General features: G+C 38.6%; 1 protein-coding gene across 3 annotated transcripts in view; it reads right to left on the bottom strand.

The window, feature by feature from the left end:
* Positions 1 to 24,584, bottom strand: part of TRAPPC9 (trafficking protein particle complex subunit 9) — a 461,063-nt gene that overhangs the window by 358,620 nt on the left and 77,859 nt on the right. For all 3 annotated transcript variants that reach the window (XM_067290119.1, XM_067290120.1, XM_067290121.1), the window contains 3 exons: positions 20,755 to 20,918; positions 9,787 to 9,939; positions 237 to 361 (listed from right to left, as the gene is read on the bottom strand). In XM_067290119.1, coding sequence (XP_067146220.1) covers positions 237 to 361; positions 9,787 to 9,939; positions 20,755 to 20,918 — 442 coding nt within the window. The remainder of the gene's footprint in view (positions 1 to 236; positions 362 to 9,786; positions 9,940 to 20,754; positions 20,919 to 24,584) is intronic.

Genomic DNA, 24,584 nt, shown 5'->3' with positions numbered 1-24,584 from the left:
CTTTCATCCTGCTACACCTATTTACATGTCATTTGGCGCTCTCAATTATTCCACTGTATTACTTCCATGAATACTTCTGAAAGGCTTGCTACTCAAAGGATATCAAGCTATTCTAAGAAAACAAAAAAGGAAATACTTATGAAGAAAAGAATCCTTTATTTTTCAATCACAAAACAAACCATAGTGCGGTACAATGGAAACCAAATCTTTCGCGTGTTTTGGTGCCACTTACTTACCTTCACGTGACTGAAGTCACCAGCTTTGCTGCCTTCTGGTGGATTCATGGGTTTAGTCTCTACTCGTGGTTTGACAACCTGTCGGAAAGGGCTGGAAAGTGGAAGTCCGCTAACACTGATTCCATCTGAAAAAAGAATAAATGAGATTGCTTTACTTTTTCCTCTCAAAAATGATGTTTTATTCTAACAAATCTATACCTATTTTATCTAAGAGAGGGAAAATACTCAAAATGAAATATTAACATTTTAAAGAAAAAAGATTTTTTTAAATTATTTTGCTATATTCTGCTCTAGAAGACTAATAAAATAAAAATATACCTAAAACTCGATGAAGTTCACAGGAAAAGAAGGAAATTGCATGTGAAATATCACAATAGATAGCATATGTTTTAGCATACATTAAGAACCAGATTCACAATTTATTATTCAGAGTTTTAGAAGTAAATCAGAAGTCCAAGGAAGACCAGGATCTTGTTCTTTTATATTGTGCAAAGCAGCTACCATGCACACACTGATTAAATACAAAGAAAATCCTCATACAATTATATTTGTTTTATTATGTTTCAGTTACATGGATGACCTCAAATCTGGATCTGCATGCAGATGCGTTCCTCAAAAGCTCAAACCAGAAGAAAAAGATGGAGCATGAAATTTTTTTGCACCATTGAAGACCTTCTTCACTGATATCCCAACAGGAAAACAAAGGACATTTCTCATATTCCTTTACTTCCTACTTCCTCCCATAACTTACTGAATTGTTTAAAAAAGTGCCTTCATTCAGCCTCAAAGATACAGCCCTATGAATACCAACAAATTTGAAGGTGCTGATTCAGAAGACTTACCAGTGAAAAATCTTATAAGTTTTCAATAGACTCATAAGAAAAAAAAAACATTTAATAGAAAAGAAAGATTAACATTCTCAGTCATTTTCATCACGAAATGTCATCAACAGCATCTGCTCAATCAACCCGGAGCCTTCAGAGCTCTTTAAAAGGTCAATCACCCTTACAGAGTCCAAGGGAAGATGGATTCCCAGGCACCGACATGCTGCGCTTGGGCAAAGCCTGCCTTGATGGGCGATGTTAATTTAAAGGAAGAGAAAATGATTTTGATGGCTTTGGTGACCTTCAGAAGCAAAAGAATTATTACCTAAACGAAAAATATATCAATTTTTGCATGGAGTGTATGAAAATTGCCTTTTCCCCTCAACCCACAATTTTCACATTTATATTTAATGTCCATTAGAGGCAACAAGGGCTTGCATCAGAGGTAAGGTGACCTTTGCCACATCTAGTGTTTTGGCACATGGTTTTGAAGCAAATCTCCTAACCATCCCCACTCACTTGGGCTTGCAGAGCAATTTGGGTGCACTCAATCTGAATTCCATTTGCAGTAAACAAAACAAAATCAAAGGCTTCAATCTCGGAGCAGAGAAAACATACACCAGCCTCTAATGGGGGTGACCTGATATTAAAGCAAACTGATTTATTAGCCTAAGATTTGAGGCAGTAACACAATAAAAAGTTCAAGTAAACTTGAACATATTGGACATACAGCTAATGGCTTCGTTAATATTATTATCTTCTAAAAACCCATTCTATTTTCATTTGCTTAGACAAAAATATAAAGACTCAAACTAACTTTTTATTTTATTTTTTTAATTTCTAAATTACACCTCAAGGCAAAAGGGTGTAGGATATTAAAGAATACATTATTTCTGCTTCAGGCTAAGAGGAAATTCTGACGTAATCCAAGCAGTATTTGAAAGTTTTTGTTTAAAGACGGTGGCACTCACATGTTGCTTAGAGCGCAGAGTCCAGGACCGAGCACTTTGTTGTACTTTAAATGACTCACCTCTTCACAACTGACTTTGCAAGGGGACCGTTTTGCCAGAGGATAAAAATAATCAGTGTTCTGCTTATTCTGATTATTTAGCTTGTTCGCTTCTTTGATAGGCAGCAAAGTTAGGAAATATTAGATATCGTCCAGCTCCTTTACCGTACGTTAAATCGGAACGGTCAGCACAGAATGGGGGAACACATCCTTTTAAAAGCAGCTGTAAGTTGCAAAACTTAGTGATTACAGAAGAAAAAAGGTAATTGAGAAGTTATGAGATTCTTGGGGAAGCAGCTCACCAGGAGTTTTAAATTATTCCATGCTTATATTATATGAGTTTTCATAGTGTAAATACAATGCATTTTTTCTTTCGTGAAGCTTAGAGCTTTGAAGATGATACCTCCATCACAGCTTTGCTTCAATAACCCCTAACGTCAGATAGACGGCTGGAGCGGCCTTTCACTAGGCAAAGAACAACTGCCTTTCTGCTCTATCCAGAAATCGTCCTAATTTCTGCAGTCCACATTGCGTATTTCCAGGGTAACAGCATATGACCAACACTTTTTCCACGGCAGCTGAAAAATAAAAGCAACTTGCCTTTCCAGCATCGCAGTCGCTCCTGTCGTAACAAAGCAAAACCTCTCACAGGCGTTTCCTCGCTCCTCTCAAACGTTGAGCAAATTGTCAATTTAGCTTCATTAGCCCCTTTCACGCTACGCCACGCAAACGAATCCCACGCAATTTCATACACCAACAAGTGAAATTTCACTAATGCAGTTAAACTTGTCGGTTCCCAACCCAGCGACCGAAGCACCCGAAGAACGAGCTGCTGTAAAACATTGCCCGCGCTGCTCTGGTCCAACGCGTCTCAGCCCCGTCGGTCGCAATGCTGTTTTGCACAATGATCACTGACCTGATCCAAATGGCAAAAACAGATGTATTTTTAAACAGATGCATCAGCACAGCTAAGGTAGCTGCCAAATCTGTAGCTGGGCAACTCCTGAACAAGCTTACCACCGAAGCCAAAAAGTCCTAAATTCCCTTTGCATTCTAAGGCACTCCACAGCTAACTGGCAACATAATGGTGTACGAGATGCAAAACTATAAAATTTTAATTTAAATTTCTCCTTTGCAGAAGAAATGGTTACTATCAAATAGCAAAGACCAACTCACCTATTGCTGTATTCTAAAAATACAAGAAAAATACTTAACACTAAAAACTATCAAAACACTACAGTAACTTCTTTCTTACCTGAGTGCTCTCACCGTATGACACAGTAAGCAATTTCTCAAAAACATGCAACTTTGGCATAAAGTATCCTTCTTAAAAACTAAACGCTCACTCAACCCATTTGCTTCTTTTGTCAGTCAAGGGGAAAAAGTTCCCCATCTTCACTGCCTGACAGAAGCTTCAGCATATAAAGCCTCTTGCTAGGCAATATTTCTCAGTAATATTGTAACAGTTTCAAAGTACTTTTGCGTGTAGAAAAAGGGCCCGACCAGTTTGAGACTGGAGACAGAGTACGCTTGCTGAACAAGGACGTGTCTTCTATAGTTATATATTTGTAGCGTATGCTAATGTTGTATTTTCTGGCTCAGTTAAACTGTTTTTTGGGTTTTTTCCTCATTATTATTTCCTCATGGCATGTAGTGGAATAAGCACCTCTTCAAGACTTCATTACATCTGAAGAAGATAATAATAATATTTAATAATAGCAAACAGTCAACTAAGGGTTCCTTCCTGATGACGATGAACTAGCATCGGGAAGTTAAACTTGGAATAAGGCAGAATACCAAAAAAGGGAGCAACGAAAGTGTAAAGAAATTCATAATCGTAGACTAGAGACTACTCCGGCACGCTCCAGGAGGCACCAGAATAAAGCTCCTCTGCAAGGAAGCAGCATAACAGGACATTTAACAGGGTGACGGCACAATTAGCCCAGATGTTCCATTAATAAATTTATTACTGCTTGCTTCATGTCTGTCCTACCTATTTATGTTGTACAGATCTGGGGCCTGCACCACTTCTCCCGACATTTGTCTAGTGGCTGGTACAACCAGTATTGGCTAAGGTCTTATGGCTCTTATACGCTGTAAAAAATAAGAAAAACAAATTATATCAGCCAAATCACGAGGTAAGTTAGATGGATTAAAAGGCAGTTGGAAGAGCAAAAGGCTCCTTATCTTCGGTAATCACTAAGGCTGATACTTAAAAAAAAATTCTATAAGGACAATTCCTAAAAAATTAAAAATAGATTTTTAAGTCATATGGCGACGAACTTATGGAGGACGCGGAAAGCATTTGTAGTCAAAAGAAAAAAAGAACCTTCTTTTCCTCAGATCAACACTGCAACCAAAATAAAAGCCATCACCTCCAAACTGTAAAGAGCCATACAACTCCTTAAAAATGAAGTTGCTTTGAAAAAATATTCTCAATTATTAAATGCAATAAAGGCAACCAAACTAACAACATATAAACGATCATACTGTAATATCTTGGAGGACATCCCATCATCATTATTGTAATACAATTATCCTAATACAGTGCTCTGGGCTACTTTCTTTTTTGGAAGACCTGTTGAGACTACGTTCAAGTTCAAAACCAGATCTTTCTGACAATGATATACCTTGTCTATAAGCTATACAAGCACAGGAATATTCTAAGTGGATACAATCCAACTATGAAACTGAAGCATTTCATTTAAGCAGAAAAGCCACAAAGTAATGATGAGGTAGACCATGGTCTTGCATACCAATATCAAAAATATTCAAGAGTAAGGTGAGACCTTAACACTGAAGCTCCTTAAGCCTGGCTGTACCAAGCAGACGCAGTGCTTCCTCCTGTCTTGCCCAGTGCAACCTTCGAATCAAATCAAATCAAATCCACACACTGACTTCCCCGATCTGAGAACCAAGAACACTTGTAGAAGGAATCTCAACCCAGAGACAAAAGACACAAAACTGCAATAGCATTCGCAGCCAACGGATCTCTTAAAGGGAACCCCTAAATCCCGGGCAAGCGCCTTCGAGATGCAAGCCTGGCTAGCTTAATCTCAAACAACAAAATGCGAGTGTCTTTAGCACACCTACCTGGCTGATCAAAGTGCAGGCAAAGGGATTATTTCCAAAGACAGCAAGCCGAGGCAACCCGGACCATGCCAAGAACCCTAAACGCCATGCTTTAATGGAACGTGCACCCCTCGGCACCTCTGTCTGGCAAACTATTAGGCTCTGTTTGCGTTAACGCAGCTCCCACACGGCAGCCTACCCACCAAGGACAGAATAACGTGTTCCTGACGTCACAGCCAAACGTTATACAAAAGGTCAATATTAGTGCTGTCCTTACTGTTGCTGGTACTCCTGCCTGTATCGATGTAAATTTTACCACTTTATCAATGATATTCTATCACAGATAAAAGCTTAATATAGCTCCAGATCTTCTGAATATTAAATACAATTTAATTTTTAATTTAATTCTTAATTTTTTAATTTAATTTGTAGTCTAAAATGCTAAACAATTCCATTATCTTAATCAAATCCAATGACATTTTAATATTTGCAGTTGGCGACACTATAGATCAAATATTTGCCCTAGATTTCCAAAAACACTTCCACAAAGACCACATCCAGATTTGGTCACAGCACTATAACCTAGCTTTAAAGGTTCACAAAATGCATACAGAAGTTAGCGTTCTGAGAGGGATCATGTTTAGCGGAGGATTTTAATCTCAGCAATGACTATCTAAGAAAAGTGTATTTCTTGATATTTCTCAAAGATGTAAGCTTAAGAAATGTTGCCTCTCATTTCTGGCTAATGTCATACAGTAAAGAGCTCCTAACGGAAGCACAGCACAAGGCTGCGTTAGAGTGAAAACAACATAAAGAAGCAACAGAAGTTTTCATTTCCCACATCCCAGCCCAACAAGAATCTGATACAGATGGCTGGTAACAGAAGCTCTTTCAACTTTCCTTGCACCACACTTCTTCACATCCGCTTTTCCCCAATAACAGACTGCTAAAGAATCAGATTGGAGCAAGTGCCTGTGAAAAAAAGATCTGGTTTGTATTTACAGAAGGGCAAAATTGCATTCCCAAATCACGCAGCTATCACGACTGATCCAAAACAAGGAAAAACATAAAAGAGGTAGAGCCCTTCTCACTATTGCCCACTTGCCTTTTCCAAGCTAAAGCTTCCAGTCTCCGACATACACTGCCAGCCTGAATTACCTTGCCTCTGCCCAGATGAGCACGCACCCGGACGCTGATTCACCGACACTTAGCAATTTGTTTATCTGAACCGCTATACAATTACGTGACTGTATCAAATTTAATAACGGGGCTTGAATTTTGCTGTCAATTAAGTGCCTTTGGGAATTTCATCATTATGTCTTGAGGCAGTCTACATATATAATTTTAACACTGAGGCTCTTGCATGCAAAGACCAAAAACCGTTCTTAGTCCCCCTGAATAAATGGTAGATGTCAGACACACCTAACAGCTCCAAAAGGCACTGCCGTCATTCAGTCCTGCTCCTTCTCAGCCACAAAACCTTTGGTTACAAAATTTTGGACACGAAAGAGGAAAATTGCATAGAATTCGAACGGAGGGACAAGGTCAGTCAGTTAAATTCAGTTTCAAACCGGACAGGAAAAGAGATTTCTCATTCTGAGAAAAAAAGTAGAAGTCATCAGACCTGCTGGGACAGACTGAGAAATGACTGCAGTATTTTTTATATGAATATTATGCACAATTATTTCCCTAAACTGTACCGCTGCCTGCCTGAGCACAGAGATAGGGCAAGGAAGACTGCTTTTAACATCCCTAGGGCAGTAAGGATAAGGGGCGACTTTGAGGGACTGCAGAAGGCCCTTGTGAGATTTAACGATTGGCCAATTGAAGGTCAAATAAAACTCAGTATAAATTAACAAGATAAAAGCAATCCTAACCTCACACGGGAAACGATGGGCGCTCAGTGGATAATTACCAGTCAGGAGCAAGATCTTGGAGCTATGGTTCACAGCCTCACAAAACTACCAGCTCCATGCTCATTGCGCATTATTATAAGGAAAGTAACAGAGAACAGAGCAAGGAATATCTTCAGGTTGCTGCAGGAATCCATAGATCACCCACCTCTCCAGGATCATATACAGCCTCTCTCAAGGGTATAGAACGGAAAAAAGATTCAGAAGGGACAAGAAGGCTGATCAAATGTCCCTGATACGGAAACAGTTCCTTGCAACTAAGCTAGCTGGGGATCTTCAGCCCCTAAGTGAGACACCTGCAGAGGTAATAGGAAGGGATGTATAAAATCACGAGGGCAGGTTAGAGGTGTAGATGATGGGTTGTTAGCTGTTTGTCGCAACGCAAGAACTAAGGGGTATTAGGCTCAAAGCTGGTAAAAGAAGTAATGTAGCCGTGGATCTTCTTGTCTCAGGATGTTGCACAGGGCTCAAGGATGAGACTGGAAAATTTTATGAAAGAGAAAGCCATGGAGAATGACTAACTACAGAGAAACCATGTCAGGTTCAGGTCGTTCCTGAGCTGGCAACAGTTGGAGTCCACAAGCATTAAGGGAAAGCAGCACGTATGCTCATGACTTACCCTATGTTCTCCCCTAGACGTCTGATCTTAGCCACTAGTACCGCCAGGATATTGCACTAGATGGACATTTGATCTGATCCTGTAGAGTCACGCGTGTGTTTTTGCTTCCTTTAATCTAGGAGAACATCTAGCATTTTTCTTTAGCAGACGGTCTACATCAACACACAAGATTTACATCAGCAATTCTGACCGACGACTTAATTTACCTTCCAATTGAATAACTATCATCAGAAACATCTGTAATTTATCCTTTTTGTGCTATGTTCCAATTACAAACAGCGTAAAAGGAAGCAATTTCAGCATCGAATGAAAAGAGATCAAAGTAACAGACACCCTCGTAAGGGCGTTATTTTTAAAAGACAAAAGGATTCTGATCATCATTGTAAATGTGGTCTTTAAAGAAAAAGGCACCAGAGCGACCATAGAATTAAAAGTCAGGCTGTAGCAGCCATTGGCTTTTCCAGCTGTTCATATTAGGATCTTACCTACTTCTTTAGAAAGTACTAGATACTTGTGAAATGCTTGTGAATTTTAAAATCTATGTAGAAAAGTTAAACAAACTACTAAAAAAGGCAACATACATGGCATTTCTATTAATACTTTCAAAGTACACACTGTACATGTCATCCAATGATACCAGCAATCAGATCTGCCTCCCCTCATTTTGGGAACTTGTTGCACAGGTTCGTGTTGTACAGAATTACTGAACCATTTCCAGCCAAGGGCATTTCTCAAAGCCTCAGTTTCTTGACATCTGGGTTTTCATAACGATATCAAAGCGTCTTACTCGCCCTTTCCCCCCGTCCCAGCTTTTCAAAAAAGTTCTAACCATCAAGCCCAGGAAGAAAAGTTAAAAAATAAAAAACACAAAAAAACCATAACTCAAATCTACTATCAAGGCTAAAAATCTGTATTTTTAGTTTAAAATTAGAAAAAAACTCCCTGCTTCAAAGCAGTCTCAAGCTTTCCCTCTCACCTTTTCCACTGAATCTTCTTTAAAAAGCTATAGCATAATAGTAATTGAAAAATGGAGTCCTTCAAAACAAAGTTTAGTGCAGCAAAACTGTGGGTATTGTGCAGTTAAGCCCTAAAGTATTTTGATAATTTATGTATTTTATACCAGGGATGTTTAAAAAATAAGAAGTCTTTTAATCTTTACCAACAATTAATATAATTTCAGCCTAAATGAATGTGCAAGATAATTCACAGAACTCAGTCCTATTCACTTTGAATAAGCTATGCATATCATTGTTTGTTGTATTTTTCCATACTGATTTTTTTTTGTATTTTAATAATTAATTATATCAATTATGCATACCTGCAATTAGATCCTGGGAAAGAGTCCAAATTATAATTATGTTTTTATTTATTAAAATACAGGAATATCTTGTTTTCTCCAGTTAATTCAATTAGTTTAACTAAATATGCCAGTTGGAAAAAAAATGAAGACCTAAAATATACAGAGTACAGCAAATACTCTGTAAGATTTTGTGTTCTAACAGAGAGGAAATCCTTAGCACAAGTATCTGATACTTGCAATTCTGGATAATTCTGGTACAGGCAAGTATTGTTCTTTTTTTGATGCAAAAGAAACTATGAGTTTAACCACATGAAACTTTTTATACATTATAAATATTAGGGAGATTACTCCCTGTGTTTCAGTGTGCCACTTTTGGCAAAATGCCGGAAGTCAGCCATGATTAAGAATTTTACAATATTAGATAATTGAATAATTAACTTAATATTCACTTCTCTTTGATGCCCACTGATGTTTGCAAACTTTATTTTTCTTTGCTTTCATAAGATGAAGATACCACAGAGAGACACGTTAAAAATGATCTCTCTGTCAAGAAAGATTTAAAAATATATCTGGGCAACATCTCATGATGAGAAAGTTTGGCCAAACTCTCATGTCCAAAGCTGTCACAAGAATTCAGTCTTCCATCTATACCTCTCACTGAAGAACTGTGCCTTTGCATTAGGAGATACAAATATGAAAGCATACTGCCACATCACACACCATATTTAAAACAGAACGGCATGACAACTCGACATATGTGCTTCTTAGAACTAAATACAATACTCCTAACCAAGAAGAAATTCAAAAACTCACCATCATTGAGATCTTGCAGAAGGTTTTCTTGGCAGGAAAAGTCCAGCTTCACTTTAATGTTTACAGTAAACGTTGCAATCTTCCCAGGTTTTAGAGGAAACTGGGAGAGGGTATCTTCTAGATTCCAACTCAAGAAGTCACCATACAGCTTTTCTATATTAAAAAAAAAGCAAATATTTCATGAGCATAACAACTGTGTTAAGAACATTTAATTTTACTACTGTTACACCAACTATTAACTGATTTGTCATTTTCTGTTTAAATTCTACAGCATTTAGAATTAACGCATTAAATATGAATTTAACAGTAGCAAGACATAAAAGATGTTACTGACATTTGCCTGAAAACATGCTGATCACAAAGCTCAAAGTATCAATTTAACTCAACACTACTACCAGAAAAACATATTGACGATAGGTAGCATGAAATATATGCTCTGAATACTCAAGAATATAACCTAACGGGGAACTAAAACTTCGTATCGTTTTGAATGAGACAGTCTCCCGATCAGGAAATGGCACATGCATGCAAACACCATCTCATCAAAATATTATAGTGCGATAAGTCAGTTAGAGCTCTGACGTAGCTGTAACATCCTGAGGTAGTTACTTACTGAGCACAGGAGAAAACTAGAATGGCTATTCCCTTTCGGGTTTTATTAAAACGAAGTTTTTCTCAAAACTGAGATGCGGAAAGATGTATACTAGACCCAAATATTAAGGATGCTGCCAGACAGGATTAGTGGCATTAAAAGATATTTGTGTCATAAATTATTTATCGTTGCTCCACATGAGAAACGACATCTGTCATTATTAGTTCCTTTCTCCTACACCTGAAGTGCCAAAAAGCACATTGAGGAAAAAATCCATTATTTATTGTTCATGAACAGATTGAGACACTTTACCCCGTTACTCAGTCTCTTTAGTACTCCAGTAACATCAAAAAGGTCTAGTTTGCAATTAAGAAGAACAGAGAATGATAAGTCTATTTCAGGAAAAAAAGAACGTGGTGTTAGTTATGTGCTATTTCAAACCTGAAGTACGTCAAAAATTAAAGTAACCGGCATTTAAGTACCTTCAGCAAAAGCAGTCAGTGATATTCTATTAATTTCATGTCAGAGAAAGCAAAAAAAATTTTAGAATGACAAAACAGGGTGTTAAATACTAAAATGATACAGTAACACAGTAACTTTTTTCTGAATTAATGTTACTTCAGGCACTAAATAGACACAAGAAATATTTGCTAATATCTTATTTCTTTAATGCACTTCGTGAATGATCCTGGGTAAAAAAATCACTTAAATCTCTCAGTGCTTCACTTTTAATCCATAAATTCATTAGTATTTGCAAGATTGCACAACGATGAGCACTACAGAAGTCTATTAATACATGAAGTAAATGTGGTGTTTTGACTGGGAGCATCCTAAAAAGGTATTTATTAAATTATAACGATACATACCATTGCAAAGTATACTAAAGGATTCTTCTAAAGGCTCGTTTAATCACAATTTGAGCACTGCTTTGCATAAAACGGCAACAACAAAGTCCCAGATCTCATCTCTATTTCATACCAGCCTACTGTATTGTGTATGGGCATTTCTGAACCTTTCAAAAAACTTCATCCGTGTGTGAGAAAATGGGGTAGGAAGATTGCCTCAACAAATATAAACTAGAATTAAGGCTCTTTCAAAGAAAACAATGAGAATTCCTGCTCAAAATTTGTTAATTTGCCCAGAAACAACTGCATTTACAAAAACAAGTGAACAATTTTCCCTTTAATTCCTATTAAATAATAACTGTATAACTGAACTGAGGTACATCTTTCTCGCAGACCAGTTGTTGCCTTGTTACTCTACGCTTCAAATCAATATAATGGGCTTCTCTGTAAGAATGAAGATGAGATAAAAATAAAAATTCCTGCTAATAATTCTGTTTCACTAAAGTCACCTCCACCTCCCCTACTGACTTAGCTGTGACCACAGCATTCTGATTTTCTTTTATTTTCGAGAAAAGAAGAAGGAAGTTTAACAAGTACAGCAATCTCTATCCCTTTTTTCCTGATGAGTAAAGACATAGTATGGTAAAGGGATTATTATTCCTCAATGCAAGCAAAGAGGAATGAAATATGACAAACATTGGAGTATAACTCCAGTTTGAGGAACAAATTGTTTCCAAAAATGTAATTTCATCAAGTGGGAGATTTACTTGAAGACACTACGAGTGAAGAGACTGCCCGAGTGAGAACAATAAACGTCATGTAAGAGCTCACCCACAATCTAACTTCAGGTTCACTCTCAACAGAACTTAGGGTCTGTAAAACAAATGCACATTAGCTCTTTGCACAAAGCAGCTCCATAGAATCACAGATCTTTTGAGACGACAGGAACCATCCCTCAGTTCTTCTCAAACTTAGGATCCCAAGTAGATCTGTTTCTTTGCTGTGTCTCTTTTCAGATGGTTCATTTTCCTAATCATGTCTCATTCAAAAGATGCACAAATAGTATATCTCAATGTAGACACATCTATAAAATTCTTTACTGAAATTATTTAACTTTTTCTTTTGGCATTTAAATTTACATGGATAATAAAGCCATGACGAGGAGTCATAATTAACTATTTTTGCCCTCCCACCACCACAAGTGCATGCGTTGTGTAGAATAAGCCATAATATGATCACCTACCATTTTTTTTCAAAATTATTTGCTTTTAAAATAACCAGTTGACAAATAAAACCATGAAAAATGAGAAATCTAAGAATTGCTCATCTTATATATGAACAAATTCAAATTAGACTAGCAATGTGTATTTAGTATTTGGTACATTAGAACACTAATATTTCAATTGCATAGATTACAGAGGTGTAGAATTTATGGACTATCAAGATTTTAATTTCATCCTTGTCTTCATAAGATGCCTTTTCTAACAACAGTGTAGACACAGACATTTCTTTAATAACTGTGTTGAAGGCTAACAGCATTAAGTTGCTTTGCAGGTTAAATCCACCACTTCATCAGATCCATTTCCAGACATTTCTTGACTAGATTTCAAATTCATTTAGGAAAGTAGTAATGTCAATGGCAAGGAACTCAAAAGGACCTCACAGAACCAAGCAAGTAGGCAAGAAGGTGGACTTCAATATACATAAAAGTAATGCAGCTAAGGAAAAAAATCTGAGCCATGCCTAAACTATGCTGGTCGTGGAAGCAGCAGTTACAGCTCCAGAAAGAAACCCCGGAGCCACCACTGACAGTCCTCTGGAATTAGCATAGCGTGCAGCAGCAGCCGAGAAAAAAGCCTAACAAAATGTTGGTCATCATTAGGAAAGGTACTGAGAACACGACAAAGTGGGTCTAAAACCTTGGTGCACTCACGTCATAAGCGGTGTTCGCAGCTCTGGTCTCTGCACTGCAAGGAGGACATTCTGGGGTTAGAGACAGCCCAGAGAAGGGCAATTGAAATGATCAAGGGGGTGAAGCAGTTGCCATGTGAGAAGAGATTAAAACGTGCTGGGACCCTTCAGTCTGGCGAGAAGGCTGAGTGGGGGAAGATGGCTCAGGTTTACAACATCACAAGGTGGCACACAAGCCGAATGCAGAACTGTTATTCACTAAATCCCATGGTATGAGAACTGGGAGCACTTTATGAAAACAGTAGATCCCATTAGAACAGAGACCGAACTTCTCTATCCAGCTGGTAGCGAACTTCTGGAAATTGTTGCTACAGGAGGCCAAAGCAGGCAGTATCAGCAGCTTCAAAATGGGATTAGACAAATTCACAGGCAAGTCCACCGAGGGCTACCAAGAAGGATTAGGCAGGGATGTACAACTATGGATGCTGAGGAAGCACAACAGAAATAGACCCCCAAGCTGTCAGACTTGCGTACTCTCCCTTAATAGCATCCCCTAATGTCACTGGGAATACTGGGCTAGATAGACTGTCAGTCCTAGTAGGCCATTTCTTAAGTTCTTGTGCCTTTTTCTTTCTGTGAGAGAACGGGACAGGATGAAAATGAATCTTCTATTACCTACAACATTAAGCACACACCTGCAGACAGAGCAAACTGAATGTAAAGCATCAGAGAAACTGTATATAGGTCGCATAGCATTCTGAGCACAATTGTGCATTTCTGATGAGCACACATCTAAAAGGAATCACAGGAAGACAGAAAGATGTAGTTCAGCCTGGAGGCCCAGAGACTCTCTAACAGCATTACAGGCAATTTAATTAAAACACTTGAAGTGGAGGGGAAAAGGGTTTAAAAGGTAGGGAGAAAAAGAAACAGTATAGAAATTAAAAAAGGGACAGAATACAGCTGAACGGTGAAGACTGGGTAGAGCACAGCCAAAAATAATGCTGCTTCTCAAGTTGAATAGCTGAAAGAATAGAATGGCAAGAGCATTTTCCAACCAGCACAGAGGGATAAGACCAAAATATCCCACGTGCTATTGTATCTCTGAACACAACATGCACATATGTACTTTGAATGTACATATGATCAGATACCTGATGACAGAAATCTGAAGTATGTTTCAAGGCAACAAAATTCCTAAGGCTTCTGTAGTAATTAATCTGCAACTCCACGTTCTTGATGCCTCAACGATGAGGCATATATTCCTACCAGATTAGGACACAGGACCCCAAAACAACTACCAGTTCTAAACACCCAGGCACTAGCAATCATACAAATGAGCTTCTCCAAGTGCATGAAATTCTAGTAAAAATGAAATGTTGTATTTACCACTAAAAAGCATGCAGGAACTTTTTAGCAAATGTGGAACTGTGGGGCATGCATATTAAGACTATAGGGTTAAAAACACTCATGTTTCATCCACTTGTAGGCAGTGAACCAATTTTACTGCTAATTTTCCTTGGAAATGAGGGAAAACCAGACTCTTTTAAATTCAGGAGGTAAACCAGAATCCAGATATTTCTACCTACGAGCTCTGAGTCCAAAATATTGTTTGGACTCGGAGCTCGTAGATAGAAAGAGACTTGCAGGACTTGCTATACTATACTCTTTCCCTGGTAAATGGATCTCGTTGAGCCTCCTCCAGGCAATTAGTACGTCTCCTTAACGGGAGACAAAACCATCTCAAAAAATATTAGCCATCTAGCATTCATCCTATGACTGGAATAAAAGTTAGTAAGAATTGTAAAAGATCATGAAGATTTGGGTCAACCAGTGTGGGCAAAAAGGAAGGGTCAGCTGAGAAACCCTGATAGCAAGGTCATGGCAGGTAGGACCGGGGCAGGATTACCAACACTCCTCTTTGTCATATCATGGCAGGGACCTCTGCACTAACTGGAGGAAAGCCTGTGCGCATTCAGAACTCCATATCAAACATAAGCCAACTGCAATTCGAAAGACTGTTTTTTGTTGTTAACAAAGGTAAGTAGATTTATTCCAGGATATTCACAGTCCTTAAAAATCAGTTACACGGACCTGAGAGTGAATCTCTCATTCATGGTTTGGGCATCGTTAAACAGCTGAGACTGCAAGCAGATGTGTTCAAAGACCATGAAAAGAATACAGCTAGACAGGTGAATTAATTTCTCTCTGTTAAAATTCCAGAGGTCAATTGCTTCTAAGAAAGATCAATGAGGTTTCTCTTCATCATCCAAGCTGATGCTCATTACCAGAACCTTAACAACCTGCAAGCCTGGTATGAACACCTGGCACACTCTTCTCATGTTTCAAAACATCACTGGGAAACTTGCCCCTGGGTGGACAAGACACCTGGGCTGTCAAAGCTTTTAGAGTTGAAAAGTCAAAGAACTGCAGCCGAAGAAAACAGAACAGGAGAGAGAGTTTGAAGACCTGACCCCCAGAGGATCTCATTAACAAGAAGACATCAAAAACCAATGCCAGAGAAGTGAGCTCCCCCAAGAAAAGTGACTGACTAGCCAACATCTGGAGAACAGAGTAATGAAGGAGGAGGTCAGGTCAGTGCACTGCAACAGCAAACACCATCCAGTATACTACAACAAAAAGTGAGAACGGCTGCCATTTACAGCATTCATCTTTGTTCTAAATTTGTTGCCCCAGAAACAGAAGGTAAGGAAATGGGAGTCAGACAGGCACGCATGCAACAGCTGCACAAGACTCATGAGGGACTGTGAGACCAGAAGAACCACAGCATATCAGATGAAACCAAGGATGACTGCAAGCTCCCTGTATTTGGCCAAAACCAGGCAACAACAACTCGTGGGCTCCCAAGGTGATGGGGAGGCTGGGGTTATGGCAGGTGAAGACGCATAACAGATTTCAAGAAAACCTTGAATAGTTTAAATCACAGCCATGTTTCAGCTGAGGAGTAGTAACAAACATCTGAGACAAAACTTCTAAAGGTACTACAGACAGTTCATAAGTCTGCTTATGCTCTTAACTTGATATATTATATCATCATGGTACATAATATCAAGTTAAAAGCTTGTGCTACTATTAGAGATGGCTTAAACTAGTGTCCACATCTTTCCACGTGTAGTATTTTCAGCCTACAGAACATATTCACTGACCAAACTGAGTCGCTGACATTTCCAATTTCTCATTCTCTGTGAATCACTAGAACCCTGTTAGTTTTCTTGCACTGTATGGTGAGTCCATCTTTATGCATTTGTGTCATTTACACTGATCACTACACTAAAACGAAAGACAAATCCTTTGCAGCACCTACACACAATTACATAACATAATTACTGCATGGTTAATGTGGACTATTGGTTCTTTTACCATGGATAGTCTTTTTCAGCCCTTTATGTGATACCCAGCACCATACTGTCATGTAATAAGGCATGCTTATTTAAATATGTATTTTCCCACAATAACATGCCTCATTTTGAGCTTACAGATCCAAATATGGGGCCTCATCTCACTTCTGTGAGCAACTCAAGGAAATGAATACATAAAAATGAGTGTTTGCAGAGGCACCCCATTACTTGCAACATCTCTACTTAACAATGTTATCTTACTGAATGAATATAATCCTGTAGTGTCCATTAAAAACAGAGCAAAGGTCCATCCTTTGGGGGTTCTTTCAGTAGAAAACAAAACAAAGAATATTCTTCTATATATAAACAGTAACATTCTACAGAATATTGCAGGATATGCATTTCTGTTCTTGGAAAAAAACAAGTTTTGTTGTCACTGAATAACGAATTAATATTTGATAACACATATGTTTGACTTTGAAAGTAAACCGAACACTGAAAAATGTTCTGCAGGACTTAACAACAGGAGGTTAGTGCAATACTGTTATGCACCTATTTCTCCTTAAAAGTTGGTCATAACATGGTAATGCAATTTTAAAATAACTTCGCCAAATTTGCAGACGACCGTAAGCTGGGATGAGAGGTAGGTAACATCAGAAGGAAGTATCAGGAGAGACCCTGATGGGCTGGAAGACTGGGCCAACAAGAACTGCATAAGGTCTAACAAAGATAAATGTAAAGTCCTGCACTTGAGGCAGAATAATCAGCAGTACAGGCTGGGGTCTGACTGTTTTTTCTCCTCTGCTGGGAAGGACGTAGGAGTCCTGGAGGACAGAAAGCAAAACCTAAGTCAGCGGCATGCCCTGGCAGCAAAGAAAGCAAACTGCGTCTTGGGCTGCATCAGCAAGAGTATGGCCAGCAGACAAAGCGATGCAATTATTTCCTATTTTCCTATTTGCCTTCTATGATGGGATGACTGGCTGGGTAGATGAGGGGAGAGCAGTGGATGCTGTCTCCCTTGACTTCAGCAAGGCTTTCGACACTGTCTCCCACAACATCCTCTTAGACAAGCTCAGGAAGTGTGGGCTAGATGAGTGGACAGTGAGGTGGATTGAGAACTGGCTGAATGGCAGAGCTCAGAGGGTTGTGATCAGGGGCACAAAGTCTAGTTGGAGGCCTGTGGCTAGCGGTGTCCCCCAGGGGTCAGTACTGGGTCCAGCCCTGTTCAACTTCTTCATCAATGACCTGGATGAAGGCACAGAGTGCACCCTCAGCAAGGTTGCTGATGATACAAAACTGGGAGGAGTGGCCGATACACCAGAGGGTTGTGCTGCCATTCAGAGAGACCTGGACAGGCTGGAGAGGTGGGCGGAGAGGAACCTCATGGAGTTCAACAAAGGCAAGTGCAGGGTCCTGCACCTAGGGAGGAATAACCCCATGCAGCAGGACAGGTTGGGGGCTGACCTGCTGGAAAGCAGCTCTGCCGAGAAGGACCTGGGAGTGCTGGTGGACACCAAGTTAAGCATGAGGCAGCAATGTGCCCTTGTGGCCAAGAAGGCCAATGGTATCTGGGGTGCATGAGGAAGAGTGTTGCCAGCAGGTCAAGGGAGGTGATCCTGCCCCTCTACTCAGCCCTGGTGAGGCCACATCTGGAGTGCTGTGTCCAGTTCTGGGCTCCCCAGTACAAGAGGGATGTGGCACTACTGGAGCAAGTCCAGCGAAGGGCTACAAAGATGATGAGGGGACTGGAGCATCTCTCTTATGAGGAAAGGTTGAGAGAGATGGGCCTGTTCAGCCTGGAGAAGAGAAGACTGAGAGGAGATCTTATTAACGTCTACAAATATCTGAAGGGAGAATGTCAAGAGGATGGAGCCAGACTCTTCTCAGTGGTGTCCAGCGACAGGACGGGAGGCAACGGGCACAAACTGAAACACAGGAAGGTCCATCTGAACATGAGGAAAAACTTCTTCCCCGTGAGGGTGACAGAGCACTGGAACAGGTTGCCCAGAGAGGTTGTGGAGTTTCCTTCTCTGGAGATATTCAAAACACACCTGGACGCAATGCTGTGCAAGGTGCTCTAGGTGACCCTGCTTGAGCAGGGGGGTTGGACTAGATGATCTTCAGAGGTTCCTGCCAACCTCAACCATGCTATGATTCTGTGATATTTCACTCTACTTGGCACTTGTTAGACCACACGTGGAATACTGTGTCCAGTTTTGGTCCCCCCAGATCAAAATGGACCTTGAAATACTGGAGGGCCACTAAAATTATTAGAGGGTTGGAGAACTTGATATATGAAGGTTGAAGGAACTGGGTTTGTTCAGTTCAGACAAGTGAATGCTCAGGGGAAATCCCACCCCTCCCCAGCAGTACTGAAAAGCCATTACAGACAAGACGGACGTACTCTATGCACAAGGATGCATGGTGACCGGACAAGAGGCAGTAGGCACAAATTGCTTCAGGGCAAATTCTGTCTGGATGTAACAAAAAAATTCTTCACCGTGAGAAAAATGAAACATTGGAATAGGTTGCCCAGAGAAGTGGTGGAATTTTCTTCTCTGGATACCTTCAAGAATCAGCTTGACAGGACCCTGGATAACCTAATCTGAAGCCTTACTTTCAAAGGAAGGTTGGGTAAGATGATCTCCAGATGTCTCTTCCAATCTATACTTTTTTATGATTCTATGATTTTCACAACAGGCATTTTTCAATACATGCAGTACACAAACGTATTTTCTGAAGTTAGTACACTCTAACACAAACATCATTCCTCACTTCTTAAAACTGTCTCGTTCCTGTTTTTCAGAAAAGGTGATTTGTGTTGCATTTTTGAATAAAGGTATGCCTATTTTTTTTAGTTATTCATCAGAACTTCTTCCTGATGAAGACAATTATCATGCTTAATAGCATCTAAAAGACTGTCAAATACACTAGGAGGGTTCATTATAAAGATTTTCTATACAGAAAGAACATGAAAGGATGAAGAAAAATTAAAGTTTTAATGAAGTCACAGTTGAACGTGTCAGCTTTTCTCCTTTTTCTCCCCCATTTCTTAAAATATAATTTTTAGTTATAATTATAACTTTTAATCGTGCTAGTTACGATAGTTGGAAAGTTGAAAAGGATCTCTTTTCCAAAACTCTTAACCAAGTTTAACAGCACAGTGTTATGTATTAAGAGTCTCATTAACACCTTCAATTCAGAGGCCCACATTTTTCACCATTTAATATATGTGCTGTATTTGGTCTTTCCATTATATACATACAGCACCTAGCATATTAGGAGCACCTTGAAATTATTAAAATAAAAACAGTAACTCATTATACTTTTCAGCTTTTAAAATTAGTCTTGCGAACAAGTCTCAGACAGAAAATCTATTCTGAGATGATTGGCAACTCCTATTCTCTCAAGTTGAGAGAAGAGGATACTCTATTGAAAAAAGAAATTGTGAGCTTGGATACTCAAATTGAGCAAAAATCACCAGGTATCACGTTGCATTTTAACACTTTGGCACTGGCAGAATAAAAGCCTACAATAAAATATGGTATTTTCAGAGTAAGTAAAAATTATCTTCCTTTTCACCAGCAATTCTTATTATCATTTTTATAACAGTGCCTCACAGGACAAACCAAAAATGATAAAACACATCACAAAACAAAACTGAGCTTCACCCTACAGACTACATTTTAATATTAATACATACAGAGTATCTTAGAAGAAATAAGTGAAAGCTGGAAAAGTATGTACTGTAATTCTTCTTTACCTTAATCTTAATAATAGCTTATTTTGTTCATTGATTTGTTTTTAGTGTTTTATCCAGCTTTTTCTTATTGCTACCTGAGTGAGAGAGAAGTAGGCTTATTTACTTCCACTCTCTCATCTACACATTAGTGTTAATGATAATTTATTTAATTAACTAATCACCATACTTAGGCATAAGGAGAAAATAATTTAGATCCAAGATTCCTGTTTTTAACTATTTATTGCCTTAGGATTTTTTTTTTAAGTGACATTAAAATGAAATCTAGATTTCCAAAAAGCTGGTGATCCTTCAACACACAAATGTTTCTATATTTTCTTTCATTTTCTTTCTATGTTTTCTTATACCCTCTTTCATTTCCATGTTTCTACAAATATAATCAAACTTAACAGTGATTACGATATTTATTCAAAACTGCCTCAACTTAAGCCTATAGCAAGTAGTCCCCTTTTATCAAAGAAAAAGCAATCATTATTTCTACATATATATCAGCATACACACCCTTAGTGTTGACTGTTTTTGCTGTGACCTCTAGCTTCTCCAAAGGTTCTGCTCCAATATTTTCTAACTTAATGATAAGCTGTTGGGTCTCTCCATTGTAAAGCTGGACAGACACATTAGTAGAGATTTCATCCCCTGAAGAAGGCTGAAGCGTATGAGCAGACCTGCAGAGAGTGATAAATATGTAAACCAAATATTACGAAACACATGTCAAAAGCTTGTTCAAGTTATTATATTCCAATAACCATTCTTTGAAGATTGACAAGCTACTGCTCTACAATCTTGCAAGATATTAGATATCACTTTCCATTCTAATTTTAGCTAGGACCATTTTTTAGAGCTACCGAGGACAAAAGTTAATATGCTATGCATAAGATAATTCAGATTTCAAACAATATAGAATATGTATTTCTAACAGTGAAAGGTTATTAAAAATTACTGCCAGAACCATAATAAATTTAATTATTTAAATAGTCCATTTAAATATTTAAATGCATTTATTTAAATGAATGTCAGGAGTTTGATTTTAAAATAACAAATGTGTCAAATCAGTCAATTTTTGAAATAGCAGATATGCACAGGCCTATGACAGCACATGGATAAAAGAGAATTGAGCAATAACCTTGAACTTTGCCAGGAAGAAGTAATATGGGAGCCTGGAGAGTGCAGTTTTAGTGGACAGCTGAGGGCATAAGCCTTATAGGAGTGGATTCTGGAAGAAAATCACTGAGTGAAAGGTGAAACAGTGAATATAAATGAACTACTTAAGGAACCTGAATGAGGGAAGAAGGGTTGCAGAACAAGACAGATGAGCAGAGGTTCAATTTCTGACCGTATTTTTCATGCTATCGCAAAGTGGCCAGACGGGATCAAGGATACAAGGGCAAAAGCTACTGAGATTAATGACTGATAAATTTGCTGTCAACCCCCTGTTCAGTAACTTCTCTTGGCAGGTATTTTTGCTAGCCATCCTTTCTTAACTTACTACAAGATAAGCATCCTCCACAAACAAGTATCACAGCAGAGTCTTAGTCTTTCAGAAAGCGTCTTTGACAACAAATACATACAACACGCATTTTTTTTGATCATTTAAACCTTGCTGTGGTATATCCTTGTCATTACAACACTCTGAAGTATGGGCATTTGGAGAGGCAATGGGAGAGGAAAGAGGGAATTTCCTTTTTCCCTTCCTACTGAGACAAAAATATCAAGGAATTGTATACTAACGAACGAAAAGAACGGCTATTTTGACTGTATACATGTATATATGACACCTGAGTCCAAGCTAATTCAGCTGACGCATCCTTTGCTGTAATAGAACTTCTTATACTGAGCACTGTCTCACTTCTCATCCGTCCAAGTCTTGTAACCCCATAGCCCAGTAATATGGCAGCGCCTTTGCCAGCTAGGAGCCACGGGCTCCATTCTGAACTTGGAAGGCCTCGAGATTAAGGCGTCTCGGGCTCCCTTTGTCTGAACCGGTCTTGCCCTGCCTGCAACTTGGTTTTGACTTAGTTTAGCTGCAGCAGCGATTTTTCTTCTGACCAGCTGGCTACGCCTGATTTGTTTTACTCTTTATCTTTGTACGGAGCAACCATAGTTTTACACAGCTAGTAGCAACGAGTAGCAATTCTATGTAGAATGTGATATTTATGAGTATAACATAATGATGTAGCAGAGAGAAATACAGGCCCCAAGGCAGAGGCCTTGAGAAGTGGAGACACCAGATGCAGCACAGAGGAGTACTGGCATGGAATGACAAGAGATGGGGCACAGGCTTGGCACTGGAGACCCTCCGGCTATAAACAACTCACCAATGGTCGGTTAAAGAAAAGCAGATGGAGCCGACAAAACCCATTTTCAGGGGGTAACAAAGTGAAAAAAGAGCAAGTACCTAACATATGAAAAATGCACCGTGTCTAGTAAGTTTGGATTAACATGGAGCTGCAAACCAGTGAAGAAAGAGCAAGGTGTAACAGCCTGTTAGGAAACAGAAAAATGACCTCAAGTGTACCCTGGAGTAACGAACACAAGAGACCATCAACGCTATATTCCTCCCAGCAAAGGAATCCAGATGCTGACGACTCACTGGAACACCACAATCAGACTGGAGGGACCAACCTGAGGACCCAGAGGAGCAGTGGAAGGATAAGCATGACACCAGGAAAATAGATAAAAACTTGGAAGTGTGTCTGCAACAATTTTATGTGTATTATTATTAGTGTTTCTTTCTCTGTATAGAGTATTCTCTTTCCTTTCTTTTTCTTTCTTCTTCTGTAGTAATTACCTCTGGACTAACAATGATCCTGAATTAGATAGTTAAGATACAAACAAAAAATTCTTGGCTTTATACATAAGGTACATTTCCTCTTTGCCCATAAACAAGACTTCAAGCATAGCAGCATTGCTGCATTAGAAAGTACTCAAGAAAGCAACCTAGAATGCCTGCTGCATTGTCATGCAGTTTCAAAAATTTGTAGTTCCTGTGGAAATAACCGATTTCCATCCAAGTTCATCCATATTAGAAATTGTCCATAGTTTTATCTATATAGTATTTGTAGTTCTACAAAAACAAAGTCATTGTCTTCACACTGTTTTATTATTTCACAGGGTGTTACACTAACACTATGTTAATTCAGTGACAGATATTTTTATATTTATATATGTATATAAAATATATATATAATTTATATACATTTTTATATTTTTTATATATGTATATATTTAAAAACAATGCCATTCTCAACAAACAGCAAACTTCACTACAGCCTCTGCTAAATTAAGCTTATTAAAACTGACCTTCCATAATATAGTTAAATAAAATTTGTTTACATTTCTAAATAGATGTTGCAATATGCCTAGAAAGGCTTGGGATTATTATATAATATCACCGGCACCCCAAAATTACTATTACATCAGTCATTTATTGAAGAGACAGCAATGGTCTATATGCTTTTAACTAGCATAACCAGATAAACCTGGTCCTACAGACCAACACTTTTATCACCAAAGAAGCGACATAATACATACTGTATCAAGATTATTTCAAATGCTTCAAAAATAAATAAATTTGATGAGAAGGAAGAAAAGTCAGCTCAGTCCCCGCAGAAGGATCCAAAGACAATCAGCTGTAAAAGCTAACATACTCTGCCAGGAAAAGACTCTCTCTCACAAATACAACTTAAGACATCAAGTGTTGATAAGATGGGTGTCAGGAAAGCACGTAAAGCAAATCAGCAAGATGCAAGGAGAGAAAACACATTTAGATTTCATCCTGCTGCCAGTATATCAAGAATGTTCTTTCTTTCATTTCTTCACCTACATCTTTTAAAAGTACCCCATTCTCCAGAGCAGCCAAAGGATGAGAGAGCTGTATGAGCTAATTTGCTGATATCGTAGATGCTGGGAGAAAGAGTAAGTGACAGGAACCAAGGGGCTCTCCAGCATGCAGGAAGGCAGCCAGAAGCACGTCTGGATTCCAAGGATGTCTTAGGAACTGAGACTGAGAACTGAAACTAAAGTATTTGAAGAAACTAAGAGTAAAGATAACATCAGTGGAAAGGAAAATAAAGCTCTGATGCAAACAAAAGCAGTCAACATTAGCAGTTGAACATTTATTCAGCACGTGGAAATATTATGGTCATTTAAGAATATTTGCAATTCCCTCTGTATTTCAAACTCATCATGTATTTCAATATATTCATAACTTTGACTATCCAATATTAATTTTGATAACAGTTAAACTACACAGACTGCCATATCTAGAAAAATTTTTATAGGGAATTTATGAACATGCAACTCAATTGCAGTGTTTTCTTATTTTGCTGTCA

The sequence above is a fragment of the Apteryx mantelli genome, chromosome 2 (assembly GCF_036417845.1).
Source record: "Apteryx mantelli isolate bAptMan1 chromosome 2, bAptMan1.hap1, whole genome shotgun sequence".
Lineage (NCBI taxonomy): Eukaryota > Metazoa > Chordata > Aves > Apterygiformes > Apterygidae > Apteryx > Apteryx mantelli.
The sequence above is the reverse complement of the archived record's forward strand: the minus strand, read 5'-3'. Positions and strand labels throughout refer to the sequence as shown.